At 40.0% G+C, this 14,487-nt stretch overlaps 1 protein-coding gene across 1 annotated transcript in view; it reads right to left on the bottom strand.

The window, feature by feature from the left end:
- The window catches only part of LOC104079949 (probable acyl-CoA dehydrogenase 6), a gene marked incomplete at its 5' end in the record, with an annotated part of 30,341 nt that extends 29,870 nt beyond the window's left edge, over positions 1-471 (bottom strand). Inside the window, one exon of the mRNA XM_009582161.1 lies at positions 342-471. Within this exon, the coding sequence (XP_009580456.1) occupies positions 342-471 (130 nt within the window). The remainder of the gene's footprint in view (positions 1-341) is intronic.
- Positions 472-14,487: the final 14,016 nt, after the last annotated feature.

Here is a 14,487-nt window from a genome sequence, read left to right on the forward strand (position 1 = left end):
GAAAAAACACAAACGTGAATAGAGGGATTCTGGAACTAAAATTGTTTTATTGGTTGTGGCACCAAGGTTCTGTGTTTGTAAACATATCACCTACTATTAAACAAGGCCTATGTTTTAATATATAATATTCTAACATTAAAACCAGAAAATTTATTTTCTCCAGTAAAACCAAACTGTCTGAGAGAGGTAGAGAGTAGGTTCCTTCCTCAAGCATTACTGAAGAGCAACTAGACAGTAAATCGGCACAGTAATGTTTTTTTCTACTCTTATACAGATTGGGTTTTAGGCCTAAACACATGACAATTTGGGTTTTAGGCTAAACCAAACTTTCTGAAAATTACCTTGTAAGAGCAGGAGTAGCCATGCCAGCTTGCACTCCAATAGCCATAGGAATACCTCCGCAGCGGATATTTCCCAGCTCTTCTGCCACTGCAATGTTATAGGAGAAGTCCAAGCCCATGCCGCCATATTCTGAGGAAAAAACAAATGTATGACACTCATGTTCTAGACTGGCATAAGCAACAAGGAAAAAAAAAATATTGCTACTGCAAGGACTTGCCAACTGCAATTTTACTGCTAATTTTTAAATATTTGACAATTATCAGCTTTCCTTTCAGAAAAGCGATGCCACACTATTCTTTACAAAACCTGAATTTAAAATTACACCTGCTCTAATTACCCGTGTGCACATCAGGTCACCTCTGAATACCCTAAGTAGCACCATTACTTTTCCTGGAAACAGCAGGAAAAAGCGACGTGCTGCTGACAACGACATCAGAAGGCAAAATTATTCTTTCTAACAGCAAGGTCATATGAACAAACCACCACAAGGTAAGAAGTGCTTTTATTTCTCCACGATAACGCCTGACACCCACTCTCACCCCCTGACGCACTCAAGCAGAGCTCATCTTTCTCACACGCAGCAGTCAAGTCAGCACAGAGCAAGACCACATGCAGGTCGTGTCCCTATGTTAAGTTACTGCCGTAGCTCAAAACCCACGTTAGACACAAGTACGATACCGAACACGCGTATTTTGTATCCTGGCACCTGGTCGGTGCAGTCATTAAAGCATTTTTCATTAGCAGGAGGCTGACGACCCGGGGCGCTGGCCAGGCGCCAGCACGGGATGTTCTTCCTCCCCACATTCCAACCCGCAAATTCAATTAAAGAGGGTATTATTCTTCACATTCTTCCCATGCCCAGCGCTGATAAACCCACCACGTACCGAAACACAGAAAAGGGCTACATCGCTATGATGGATGAGGTAATTTCTAGCTGTATTAAATAGTTTACAGTCCAAAGGAAATATGGTGAGAAGGAGAAGGCTACTGCTTGACGTCATTAGTTGACTGAGCAGCTTTGATTAGATAACGTTTTCCTCTTTTTTTTTTTTTTCCTCATTTGAAGACCAACTAAGAAAATTTCAAATAAATATATACAGTCCCCCACCCCTCACACACACAATAAGGGGCAGACAACCCTCTTCCATTTTCACTTGCTGACATCAAACACTATCTGAGCTCACCCCTCTACTAACCTGCTTTGAAGTTTTCAAAAAACACCACTAATTAAAAATCAAAACACCACAGTGCATATAAAAACAGGGCTTTGTGTGCTATCATCTGTTTCCTAAACCCATAGAAACTATCTTTGTACATCCTTTCTCTGCAAAGAGAAGGGAAGCCACAAATGGAAAAGGCTAAGCGTGAAGTTTAATTTTCAAATAATATTTCTCCTTAGGTCATCCTGAATGATCTGGATTGTCAGAATTACAAAATAGCTGCTTTTCCAAACTTTTACCTGAAAATAAAGCATGTTTCTAAAAAATATATATGAAATTCAAATTCATGCTGAGAGCTTAAGCAATACAGTGATGTGATAGTAATACGAGAATGTCTTTCGCATAATATATAATCCAATTCTCTTGTCTTAACAAAGGCCCCATCAATAAGTAAATGCTCTGAGGAAGTGTAAGGAATGTATATGCATGTAAAGGCAAAAGTTAAAGATATGTGGTATGAGAGAGTTTTTCCTAATTTTATATGAATCTGTACCAGAGTTATAATAGATAACTTCAGTTTTGGCACCACACAAATGCTTTCCATTTGATTTTTTTTTTTTTTTTAAAATCAGTCAATCATTTTATTGCCAAACTACAGTTATTACTAATTTTGTCTTTGGTTTTCTCTACCAAGCAGTTATATTCCTGTCTTTCACTTAATTTCACAAATCAAAACCTTAGTTTCTTGCTTTACCCAAAGCAACTTCACAAGAGAAATGCTATGCACAAAACTGACCCAAAGAAGGACCGTTTTATGCACATTCTTTGTTCGTACCACAATTCATTATATATAACTATATAACAGACTTGCCTTGCTCTCATTTGAGATTAGTTACTAAGTGGTACATTTTAAAAACAAAATGCTGCAAAAGGCCAGCTCTCAAAGTGATGACACTGAAGGAATTTCCTACAAAGGGAGGAAACGCATCAGAAGGAGGCGGCCGGAGCTGAGAAGGTGGCTGGGGGAAGCCCCACCAGGTGAAGAGATGATGCATTCTCCGAAGATTTTATAATTTGGGGTAGATAATGCAAGAGACAACCGCAGATGCAGCCAGGCAGGAAAGGCAGAAGCAAATGCTAAAAACATTAATCAGACAACACCTAACTTTTCATCAGTTCTGTGCCAGGAGCCAAGGAGAGTTTCATGGAGAAATGCGACTGGTTTGACAGATGATTATAGGAACGCCTCCTTTTGAGCCCAAAGTACTTGATCGAGACAGAGATTCCCTTGGCAGTGCAATCTGTGATTTGGGTAACTTATGCCATGGCTAAAGACAGTTGTGTCCCATCTGTCTGGGGAAGCGGATCCCTGCGCTGAGCCGCGCTGCCAGCAGCGTCACACGCAGTAAGAGCAGGCAGCACCGGCTCCGAGCACCGACGCAACTTTCTTTTTTCCCCAGCACAGGGTGGCAGCCTGGCTTTCGCAGCCCCGCTGCCGGCGCCCCAGCCAGCTCTTTTGGGGCTGGTCCGAGCACGTCACCCTGCGTGCCACGGGACTCAGCTCTTCAACTGAGAAAAAACCACCAGATCATTCTTATTTCCACCTGCTGCAGCGATGATGGCGAACGTTTTATGGAATGAAAGTTTAATTTTTATTTGGAGTCAGATTTACCCTTTTTGGAAGAACTCTTATTTGCAATAAGGGAGTAAGCTGGTGGTAGGAGGGTCGTGTTCGCCAGTCTCATCAACAAACACCTCCTGGAAGTATCTGCACAATAATGTAATGCTAATAAGTGAATACCATGCCTAATATAATTTTTGGTAAAAAATCCATAATGAAAGGAACCAAATCAGTTTCAGATTTGATTGTTTTTTTTAAAAAAAAAAAGAATAACAAGCTATATGTAAATATTCACATGTAAAACATTTCTAGGGTAAATGTTTCATTTAACTTTAAAATGAGATGAGTGACCTTTAGAGAATTGCTTGGCTACATTTCCATTTTTAATTTGCTAGAAATACTGAAAGAACAAAGCAAAGCAAAACTAGGCAGAAAGTCTAATGTACTAATGCTTTTACAATTCAAAACAGATAGAAAAAGGCAACTCTGCTGTATTCAAATTGTTACTATTTTGCTGGCAATAGCACAACTTCCAGCTGTTAAACGGCTTAATTTGATACCTTATCCATTGTTCGATTTCAGGTTCTTTTACAAAGAAATTAAATTATAAAGCCCTAAGCAAGAACAGTTGAACATGCAAATAGATAAAGATTCTGCACTGCAGACCATGGGCAGGACCCACGCTAGAGCAATGGAAAAGTGTGAGGAGGAAGGACCAGCAGAGAGGAGCTGCTATGAACTGACTGCAAGCCCCCATCCCCATCCTCCTGCGCCGCTCGGGGTGGGGAGGGAGGTGGATGACTCAGGAATGAAGGACTGAAGTCAAGCCTGGGAAGAAGGGGGAGAAGATGGGGGGGAACATGTTTCAATTTGCTTTTGTTTTTCACTACGCAAATCTATTTTAATTGGCAGCAAATTAAATTAATTTTCCCCAAGCTCTGCCCATGACAGTAACTGGTGACCAGTCTCCCTGACTTTATTTCGACAGCTGAGCCTTGCCATCGTATTGTCTCCCCTGTCCTGTTGAGGAGGGAGAGTGAGCGAGCAGGTGGGTGGGTGTCTGGCTGCTGGCCAAGGTGAACACACCACACCATGATCAGTATATTAAATGATTTTAAATTGGCTCTGTGCTTTTCTACTAACCACCACCGCTACATTATTTTAACCCGAGAGGGGAAAAAAACCCAAAAGCTCCTCATTTTATATAGACCAGCTTATTTCTACATGTTAAGTTTGTGATACTGCCAGTGGAGTGGGAGTCCAAGGAAAAACAGCAAGTTTTAAAAACCATAGTTTTTAAAAGATGCAGATGTACATTCTGCTAAATCTGATAATTTAGGTTATCCTGATAATTTAGGTTATCAGGACTTTTATAAATGGATATAGGCAGACAGCAAAGATGATGCCCAAAAATACAAACAAAAGAGCAAGACTATCTGATCTTCAGCTGCAACATGTCAAAACAGAAACACTGCCGAGAAGATCAGTTGGGAAAACAAAGGCAAAGAATATCTATGAAAAAGGACTTAAAAAGGCAAAGAAGAAGCTGAGATCTTTCATACAATCGTTTCATTTTTGTGAAGACCAACATGTTTCTTGTCACTTGTTCAGCTACAGGCTCCCCGTTCAAATATGACTCTGTTCAATGATGAGACAGGCTTGAAGTCTGTAGTCCAAGTTTTGTAAGAGTTTATTCTATGTGGGATTTGCTTCTGAACCCCATCTAACAGCTGTCAGTGGGAATGACAACATCCATGGTGAAAAGGGTCTGTAAGTGAGTTGAAGCAAAGAGAAACAGGGGGTCTTCAGGGCGTTTTAAGACTGTGAAGGAGCCTGGAAAAAGGAATGGTGAAAACACAATACGGCTGTATTGGTAACTCAATCTTAAATGTTTATATAATTTATCTTGTTTGTTTACAGAGCTTCCAAAGTTCACATAAAGTGTATCCACACCAAAGGAAATCACGCAGTATTATTTCTACTACTGGCACCTAACTCAGTGCAAGGAAAAAACAAACGTGTGCTCTTATTTCTAGTGACTAGAAAGACAAATAAAACATGAATCAACTCCCATTTTTAAGATAGGTCTGAGAGACTCCTAGATCTGACACCAAGATGACAGAGCTAATTGCCAGTTTTCATCATAGCCTACAATTTTAAATCAACAGAAGCAAAATTTAAGTGTTCAAACCTTACTCACCTGTCATAAATATAGTTCAAGGATTTCAACTCCAGAGGACTACACAGAGCCTTGAGGTTACATAATTGCAAACGTCACCAGGTAGGACAGTACAGAAATCCTACCATAATTCCTTTCCTACTCTTTACATAAAAGGAATTTAAAGAATTAACAAATGGTTACTCTCCGTGTTGTGCAATTTCCCACGAACCTATTCTGCAAAGTCTAGGCTGATCAAGCTCAGAACATACCTACTGCCTTCTTAGTCATTTGCTTCTTCCTGGATGCAGTGGAAAAAACTCTCATTTCATTTAACAGAAACACTGTGTGTCCATTTCAGCCTTGTTGAGATGAACACGTATTTTTTGGCTATTTCACCTGGATCAGTTCACCAAAAAAACGAAAAGGAAACAAAAAACCCTTGTACCAGATGCAAAGTTCCCCTTAACAGATTATCTTAGCCAGATGGATCAAATTCCCTCAGTTTGTCCCAAAGTAGGATGAATTATAGTGCTTTATATTTGTGTTTGGTTGATCTTAGAAAGATTACTACCACATACAGTACTTGATCTCTCACAGATACTCACTAGTTCATCCAAAAAAGACAAGGACCTCTTCTGCTAACCAAAGTTTTACTCAAAGTAATACTACTCTTGGGATCTAATATTCTTTGGAAAAGGAAAAATATGGATTGGCTACTCATTCCTTTTCAAATGTATACAGTTAGCAGCGTAAGTACAATCCCTGAGCAATTAACAGTGCAAATCGTGTGTTCCTGCAATACTCGTTGCTATGCAAGTCATCATGGTTGCTGTTTCAGAAACAAAATTTACTGAGATGAGTAAGGTGATCGGATCTGTCTAGCACGGTTTTAGATTAAGACAGAGCTACACTGGAAAATACAGGAGAAACTTCGCCCACAGTGTAAGGATAAAAAAACCCCTATAAAAACAACACAAGATGCCAAGTATGAAGGCAATGCCTGCCACGGAGCAGATAAATGCACCACACAGACCTGACCCTAGCCGAGGGCAGCATGGACACATCTAAAGAGGGTTCAAAGCTGTGTAGGACACTGCTTTAGAAAGCCAGAGCAGTATATTCTAAATCACCGGTTGACAACAGCTGCACTTGTTACCCTCTGACTTTCAAAAACCTCCCTCACAAATTTGTAAGTTTTCTTTATTTTCTAAATGGTTATACAGTGTCACCAAGTGCCATCTGAGTCAGCAATCACATCTTCATAAATCTTCAAACGCAGAAGGATATCAGACCTCTTCAAAAAAAAAAAAAAAAAAAAAAAATCACACAAACCCCCAAAGTTGTATACAAACAACGTTACGGGGATGGAAAAGCTAAGCTGCACATCACAATAGAATAAAGTGTCCACATGGCAACACAAGAAACATTAACAGTGTAAAAAGATGCAGTAGCCAAAAAACCAAGAAAGAAACAAGAAAATCCAAGATTGCGCACAGTCCCAAGCACCAGCTATTGCATCAGCTCCAACTCAGAGAAAAACTTTATGCAATCTCTGGTCACAGATTCCTCAGTTGTCTTCAGCCTGTTTTTAAACTGAGATTATTTTTCCCCCTCAGCTCTGACCCAACATCAATTCCACAGAAGCCTAGTTAAACCATCCTACAATTTTTTTCTTTACGGTTAAAAAGTACAGATCTCAATTATTGTACATTTGAAAATGTCAGTCAAACTAAATGCCACAGCATGAAGAAAACAAGAAAAAAACACATGGGAAAATGAGGTCAAGAGGTGTATAGGCTGAGTAAGTCACCTCCTGAGCTTCAATGGCAAAGCCATGCTACTTCTCATGGGGTTTCTCTTTAGGCAAGCTCATAAACAAGCCATAGCCTAGGTTTCAAGAATATCACCTCTGCAATCTCCCTGCTGCTTGAGGTCAGTCAATCAGCAACAACTGTCAACCTCCTTACATACACTGAACATATACATTCCTACAACCTGTTGCACGTTTGCCCGGTTTAAGCTTTGCTTATGGATGTTCAGTTTAATTCTCTGAGTCAGGCTTAGCCAGCAGGGAATACTGCTTCTCTCCAACTTGAAGGTTGCCACCCTTCCGAGGAACAGGCAAACATTGCATCAACATCCTTCGACACGGCGCGTCCCCGCTGCAGTCCTTCTGACACCCCCGTGAGTCAGCCCTCAGAGGCACCGAAGTCTGCCTTCAGACTCGATGAGGCATCTGTCAGCCCCATGTAAAATGTGCTCTTCCTCCCACTGCACAGCTGCTCAGCTAGCTTCTTTTAAATGTGTTCATTCATTTTGAACAGGTAATAAATCAATTAATCTCACACTTCTACAAGAATGAAGCAGGTACATCCTCTTTAGGTGCTGCTGGTGCTTCTATTCAGGACTCTTCCTCTCACGTGAACTACCACAGGCTGCTACGAAAAGCTCACGTTACTCTGTCTGATGGCAAATTTTCTCCAACAGCATCTGAAGCGTGAATATACAAATAGATATTATAAGGAATCTACAGTAACGTACTGTAGATTCAATGTCCCATAGGTGAACAGGGAAAGAAAATGGGAATAGACTTATCTATGGGTAACAGACAGAGAAGGCCCAAAGAACATTCTCCAGTTTAAGTACAACAGAGAGAAAAGATGAGTAACAGGACTGAATACAAGTATGTACATTTGTAAGGATTTTTTAAAAGCTGGATGAAAAGGGATCAAGATCTGAAATCAGAAGAAATTGTACTTGGTTTTGCAGCAAACCCTATGAGCAAAAAGCAGACTAATTACTTTCATTTCTTAAAGGCATCAGGATATAGAGTCAATATTAAAAAGATCCAGAGCTCATTCTGGCTCTTCTGAATTCCACATGAATAAATAATTAAACTGAAAAGCAATACTATGCGATTCAGGGATTGAACAGATTTATTACATTTGTTACTTCTTAAAATTTCTACACTAAGATTTAATACAAAGGCTGACTATTTATCAGCTGAAAGCTGTGTTTAACTTTCTTTCCTACAAGATCTTTTATTCCAGTCCAAGCTGATAAATAGCTTGTTGGAAATCCAGATTTGTCTGACATGGAAAACTTTAGCCACTTAGCTCAAGATGTCACACCCAAAGGCATAAATTTTACTAGAGCACAAGTTCCAAAACTTGCAGTCTCCAAATGAAGTTATAAACTGAGAATTAAAATTGTAGGGGAGAAATTTAACAAATGCTGGTTTTGAATAAATTCCAGAAAAAACTATTTCAGAATGCGTGCAGTGAGTAATTAAATGAACTTTGGACATGCTCCGGAGCTAGCCTGGCTAGCACACGGGTTTTAGTTCAGTAGCACAGAACTCTGAACAAAAACACACCACAGGAGGCTTCCACAGGAATTTCTGATCAGCACAGGCTTACAGGACCAAATTATTTTCCAGTGGCTGATCCCTTAAGTCCTTGAGAAGCTGGGCCAGATACTGGAAAAAAAACCATGCCATGCCATCCCAGAATACCTGTCACATTGCAGATCAACATATTCTTAGCACGGTCACAGCAAACAAATTATTAAAGGGACATCTATCAAATAATGCCACAGCTAGAAGCACACCCCTCTGTCATTAGGTAATTTCCTTGTTTGTAAGAATTAACAGGCAAAATTCTCTTCAGCTGGCAACGTCTGCACCCGCAGGCTGATGCAGCCATCAGCGCGGGCAGGGCTGGAACCGCCAGTTCCACAGCTCCGCGTCCCCAGCAGCTCCCAAGCCCTTGCCCGGTGGGCAGACTGTCGCGCTGCTGGAGCATCTCCAGATGTTTCTCTTCCCGAGTGCAGCAGAGGCCGAAGGAGAGCATCTTCTATGTTTTCTGATTGTGCAGTCTGATTGGTTTTGAAACTACTTTGAGTTAGGAAAAGCAAAGCAATAAAAGAGCATCCCTATTTCTGAGCAACAGACTGTGATTAGCTGTTTAAGAAAAAACCCAAATTCTCTGTTTTCCAGGAAGGGCCATGAGTTTGATCTCAGACTGGGGAAAAAAGTCAAATAAAAATGCAAAAATCTGAATCTTTTAATGACATGAAATTGCATTCGTTTGTCAGGTTGTTTTTTTTTTTCCCAAAAGACACACAAAGGAAATTTCCCAATAAAAAGCCCTTCTGGAATGAGAATAGAAGATTTTTCACAGTGTCAAAATAACGCACTTCCCTTCACTTTTCTCCAACAAAACAGATATTTCAGTAAAACAGACATGTTCCCATGCTTCCTCTATTCTTGATAATTTTAATGAAAAAACCATTTCATTGATAACTTGTATTTGGTTTAAGGAGTGAGGACAAACACTTTAAGCACTATTCTAGAGCTGAAAATACCGGGTTTAGTTCTTATTTTTGCCTTTGCCCTTTAAGATTTGTCAGCCATACCATATCATAAAACAGATTATCCCTCTCTATAAAAAAGCTAACACAGCAGGATTCTAATCTGAACTGCAATCTCCAATGTAAAATAATCCTACATCACTATTTTTATTTACGTTGAAGTTGGAAGGTGTGTCTTATATGTGGTACTGGCCACAAACAAAAGGATTTTCAGTATAGTGCAAAGCATGCCGGAAAGCCAATTCCCCATCCAAGACTTTGGTTCAAAAGAACTTTCTACTCAAAATGTTGTATTATTTCAATGAGCATTTCATCATCCCCTGTGCTATGCTCCAAGAAATTGTAATTTATTGGGTTATCTGTTTCTTCTTATTGATTTAGTTCTGAAATGAGTAACAAATCAGCACTCAAAACCATAAAAAGCAAGTTATTCCAAGGGGGAATGACAGCATCCGGCTGCAGAGCAGATACGATGATAATACAGTTTACTACTAAAAAACCCATCAAACTGCCTAATACACAATTATCTGACTGACACAATGAGGTCTGTAACACAGAAAACAACCTAGGACAAAAGGGAACAATGACGTGATTAAAGGTATCCATAGAAGAGTGAGATGCATTAAGAAAAAACGCACAAAACCCCCCACAAAATCCTTTCCACCTTCCCGGACTCCCAATCCTACCTGAATTATAATTAATGACCCTAAGTGTTTATGCACCTAATACTTTATGCACCCTTTTACTATACATTTTAACTGTAATTTTTTACAAGAGAAACTACCTTTAGCCATGGCAAATTAAGGTCTATAGTAAAAGTGCATTTGCACTACCGACTGTATAAACGCTGGCAGCTAAAGTCGGACCTCTCCCGACCGTGAGTCCTATCTCTGCTATTTACACACCATTTAGGAACCCGAGCAGGGACGTTCATACATTCAGCTACCACTCAGGAGCTCCAAGAACGTCAGAGGCTGGCTATTCATCTCAATCATTTGCTTTTTTATAAGTAGCTATATAACAAATTATATCCTAAATTCTTGTTCTTAAAATATCATACTAGAGCTACATAGCAATAAATGTGTTCTTCAAGAGAAGAATACCTTGAATACGTGGTCACATAGTAAATTTGCAAAGGAATTAAGTTTTATTGCATATGCTGTGTAATTCTGAAAGGGAAAGTATATTAAATCAACGTATATATTGTATATATTCATACTTATGGGATGACTCTGAAACTGAGGTTTAAATATTCACATCTGAAAATAAAAGCAGCAAAACAAGTTAATATATTTGGGGGAGGGGGTGGGGAAATCCTTCTTCCCAGAAATTAGGAAATTATTCCAGTAGATGTTTGAAAAATAATCTTAGAAGTACTGCCAAATACCGGAGTTATTATCTTCATGGCTTAATAATCTAGCCAATAACATACCTTCCTTTCAAATCAGAAGAAAAATACGAGTGAGGCTGGAGTCCTCTCCACCTCCCGAGGAGACAAGTGTTCCAGAGCCATCGTGCTTCCCCCATCTCTCCCACACACCTACAAGTAGATGGAAACTGGGGAGGAAGGGTGAGAGAAAGGTAGCTTTTTCACGAAGGAAAAAGCACTTGCCAAAACTACATATTATTACTTTTTTTTTTTAGTTGGTCTTGTACTGTGCACATTCCATTAGATCCATCTAATTGCAAACAATTTTAAAAACATGATAGGCTTGGCAACCATCCATCAGATACCAGGGATTTATTATAGTGTTGTGTGTACTATTTCTAAATGAGTAACTAAAACATCTGAAATAATGAAGAAAATCCCAGTCAATTTATTGGTACGTAGGTGTAAGAATCTCCAGAAACAGAACACACAATTATAAAATTACGTTAATATATTAAGGCTTTTCGGCATGTGCTTTGAGAGTTACATTCCCTTCCATCTCATAAAAGGCATTATTTTAGAAACACATCCAACAGTCACAAAAATATTTGCCTGCTTTTCACGTGCCTCCATCCATCCAGCTGTAACACGACAGGCTTCTGCGGCCACGAGAGCCTGCTGAGCCACCCAGGGCTGTAAGAAGGGGAAGTGAAGAGGGTTTCATTACCACCGGCACCTTTTATCATGGTTAGATGGCTCACTGCGTGGCCACTCTACTACTTGTTTTCCCACAGTCTCCTAGACACTCTTTCTGTTCAGAGAGATAAATATCTTCCACCACCTTCCTGTTAGTCTTAAGCCAGATCTCCAAAGCGCTGGCTGATCAGCTTTCCAGTATTTCAGAGGCACCCTAAAGAGGTGCTGGGCTGAACTTGTTTGCTCATTTACAGGCAGGGCATGACACGGGAGGTGGCTGGGCATGCAGCGATCATCCCTCCGAGCCACACGAGGAGCCCGTCGCTGCTGGACCTTTGGAGTTCACCTGCAGCTGAGGTGCTGCGGGCTGTCCGCATTGCTCAGCAGAGGCAGCGGATGCGCAGATGTCTGCCCTGGAACGGCTCCGGCTTAAAGATGCTTTTCCAGTACAAAGCTTGTATCTCACACCCATGGAAAAACGCAGCAAGTTCGACGCCTCTGCACACCCTTAGTCTGGTGGAGACACCAAACCCACACCGACTCCAGACTGTCTTCATAAACTACCCAAGAGCCAGATCAGTTGTTCAAGTTTGTGAAGCAGCTTCTTCAGCAACGTTAGCATGATCAAAGTCCAGAACTAGATGCAGAAGCAGCAAAGTGATGTATAAGCAGCCACAGATTTTAATCAGTGACCCATTCTGAAGCTTCTGCAATGTCTCACGCAAAATTATAATAGATGTATTAAAACTCATAAGCTTCACAATGTTGAGCATTCTGCATATCCTTTCAGTGCTGCATTATTATCATGTTTTCTCTCCTTTTTTTAAGGACTACAACTATTTTCTAACTCATTATGCTTAAGGAAAAGCCAGTTTATAGCATCTCTCAGCATTAGGTAGTCCCAAATTGAGTGATTCTGGCAACTCTAAATTAACAGCAAACAAAGCAGCAGTGACTGTGCCTCTTTCTCCCAACTACATCATTATACTGAACCATGAAGAATGAGAAAGTCCACACCAAAACCATCAATTTATGCCCAACTCTCACTGTATGTTTAAAATAGTTGAGGAAGGAACAAAACCATTGTTCATTGAATACTGAATGGCCTCAAAATTAGCAGTAAGGTTTAAGACCATGCTATACTTCACTGAAACAATGAAAAGTTACATGAACTATTCCTCAAATGTAAAGCTTAAATTCTCTTTCCATTAAAAAAAAAAAAAGAGGGGGGGAGGCAGGGGAAGAAATGAGATAAGTTTTTCTATCTGGAAAAGATCACAGCATCTCCTAGGCTACAGCCTCACCACTTCAAGTCAAGGGACGTAAAACAAGTCAAACATGAATTGATGCCTATCTTCTTCCTCCAAAAAAAAACCAACCCAGAAACAAAGGAAAAAAATGGCTTATTTATTTTGCTCACATTTATGCAAACATGGCAACTGTAATGACTGAGCTACAGATTTTCTGTTTTTCTTACAACACCAAGTGTTGGTTAAGAGTCTTTTCTTGTTTGAAATCCTTCTCACATTGTGACTGTGGCTAATGCTGTTTTCTAAATTTTAGAGTAGCACTGATAAAGTATGGACAAAACTGAGTGATTAATTAAAGCAAGACATGAAAAATGCACCAAATACAAACTCACCTAAACAGCATGCTAAAACACAGACCTTAGCAATAACACTTTCAAACCAAGCCAAGTCACTATTCTCTGCATTTTAAGGAAATTTCTTTACACAAAAGAATCAGATACATTTCGTTATTGCACAGATTCTTCTTATGTGTTAAAAGTATTGCCATGAAGAGAAGAAGAAAAAAACAACCCAAACACAAAAGAAACCCCAACCTATTACCATTTTAGGGAAATTCCTGTGTTCGGAGCTCTGCTGCTGCAGACTGAGGTTACCCTGGCTAATGTTTTACCACTAGAAAACGTCTCCCACTTACAATTTAATTGCAATTCACTCTGCAAGATTTGGCTTGCTAAAAGATTAGCAAGATCAACACAAGATTTTGTGTTGGAGTGGTTAGTGCTGTTGGAGTCCTGCTTAATCCAGCCCTGCAAGTTGAAAAGACGTGTGCAGCCTGTCAGCTTCCAGAAAAATTAGTCTTAAGGCTAAATAACTTTGAGCAAAATAGAAAAAAAACTACCAAACTTTATTATATTAGAATGAAGAGCTTTAAGGAACTGGTTACTCTTATTCGGAGACGAGTATGGATAATCAAACAACACATCTTGATACGATTTTTATTTTTCTTCCAGTTGTTTTCCATCTCTCAGTCTGTCCTTCCATGCTGACTTTCCAGACTAGGATGAGTCTTCAGACAAATCCTGTCCTCTGGTTTGTGTTTCCCATCCTGACCTGGGATGAAACTGCTTCCTAATTTCTCCCTCGTTGAAAGGTCTTAATCAGCGTAAACCCAGCTTTGGGCGCTGTGCATCACCCAGCCCTGTTCCTCACGCTAGTGAAGATTTATCTTCTTTTTTGCCACATTCAGGATGCTTTTGGAATATCCTAGCGAGATGAATGGGCATTGCTGAACTGATTGTTTTGTTGATTACAAACACAGAAAAGATGGAAAAAACCAAAAAAAATTCGTACAGATTTTACAGCTGGAGCAGGAGACCTCTCTGTTTAGCCTGCCAGCAATGGAGAATGTGCGACAACAAGGTTATACGAGAACTAATCATATTGGAATTTCATTATCCCTAATGTTTCCCTGTTGACTCATTTTTTCCCTTCTTTCCCCCTCCCCCCCCTGCCCCCCC

This window comes from Fulmarus glacialis, unplaced genomic scaffold, assembly GCF_000690835.1.
Source record: "Fulmarus glacialis isolate BGI_N327 unplaced genomic scaffold, ASM69083v1 scaffold6850, whole genome shotgun sequence".
NCBI classification, from domain to species: Eukaryota; Metazoa; Chordata; class Aves; order Procellariiformes; family Procellariidae; genus Fulmarus; species Fulmarus glacialis.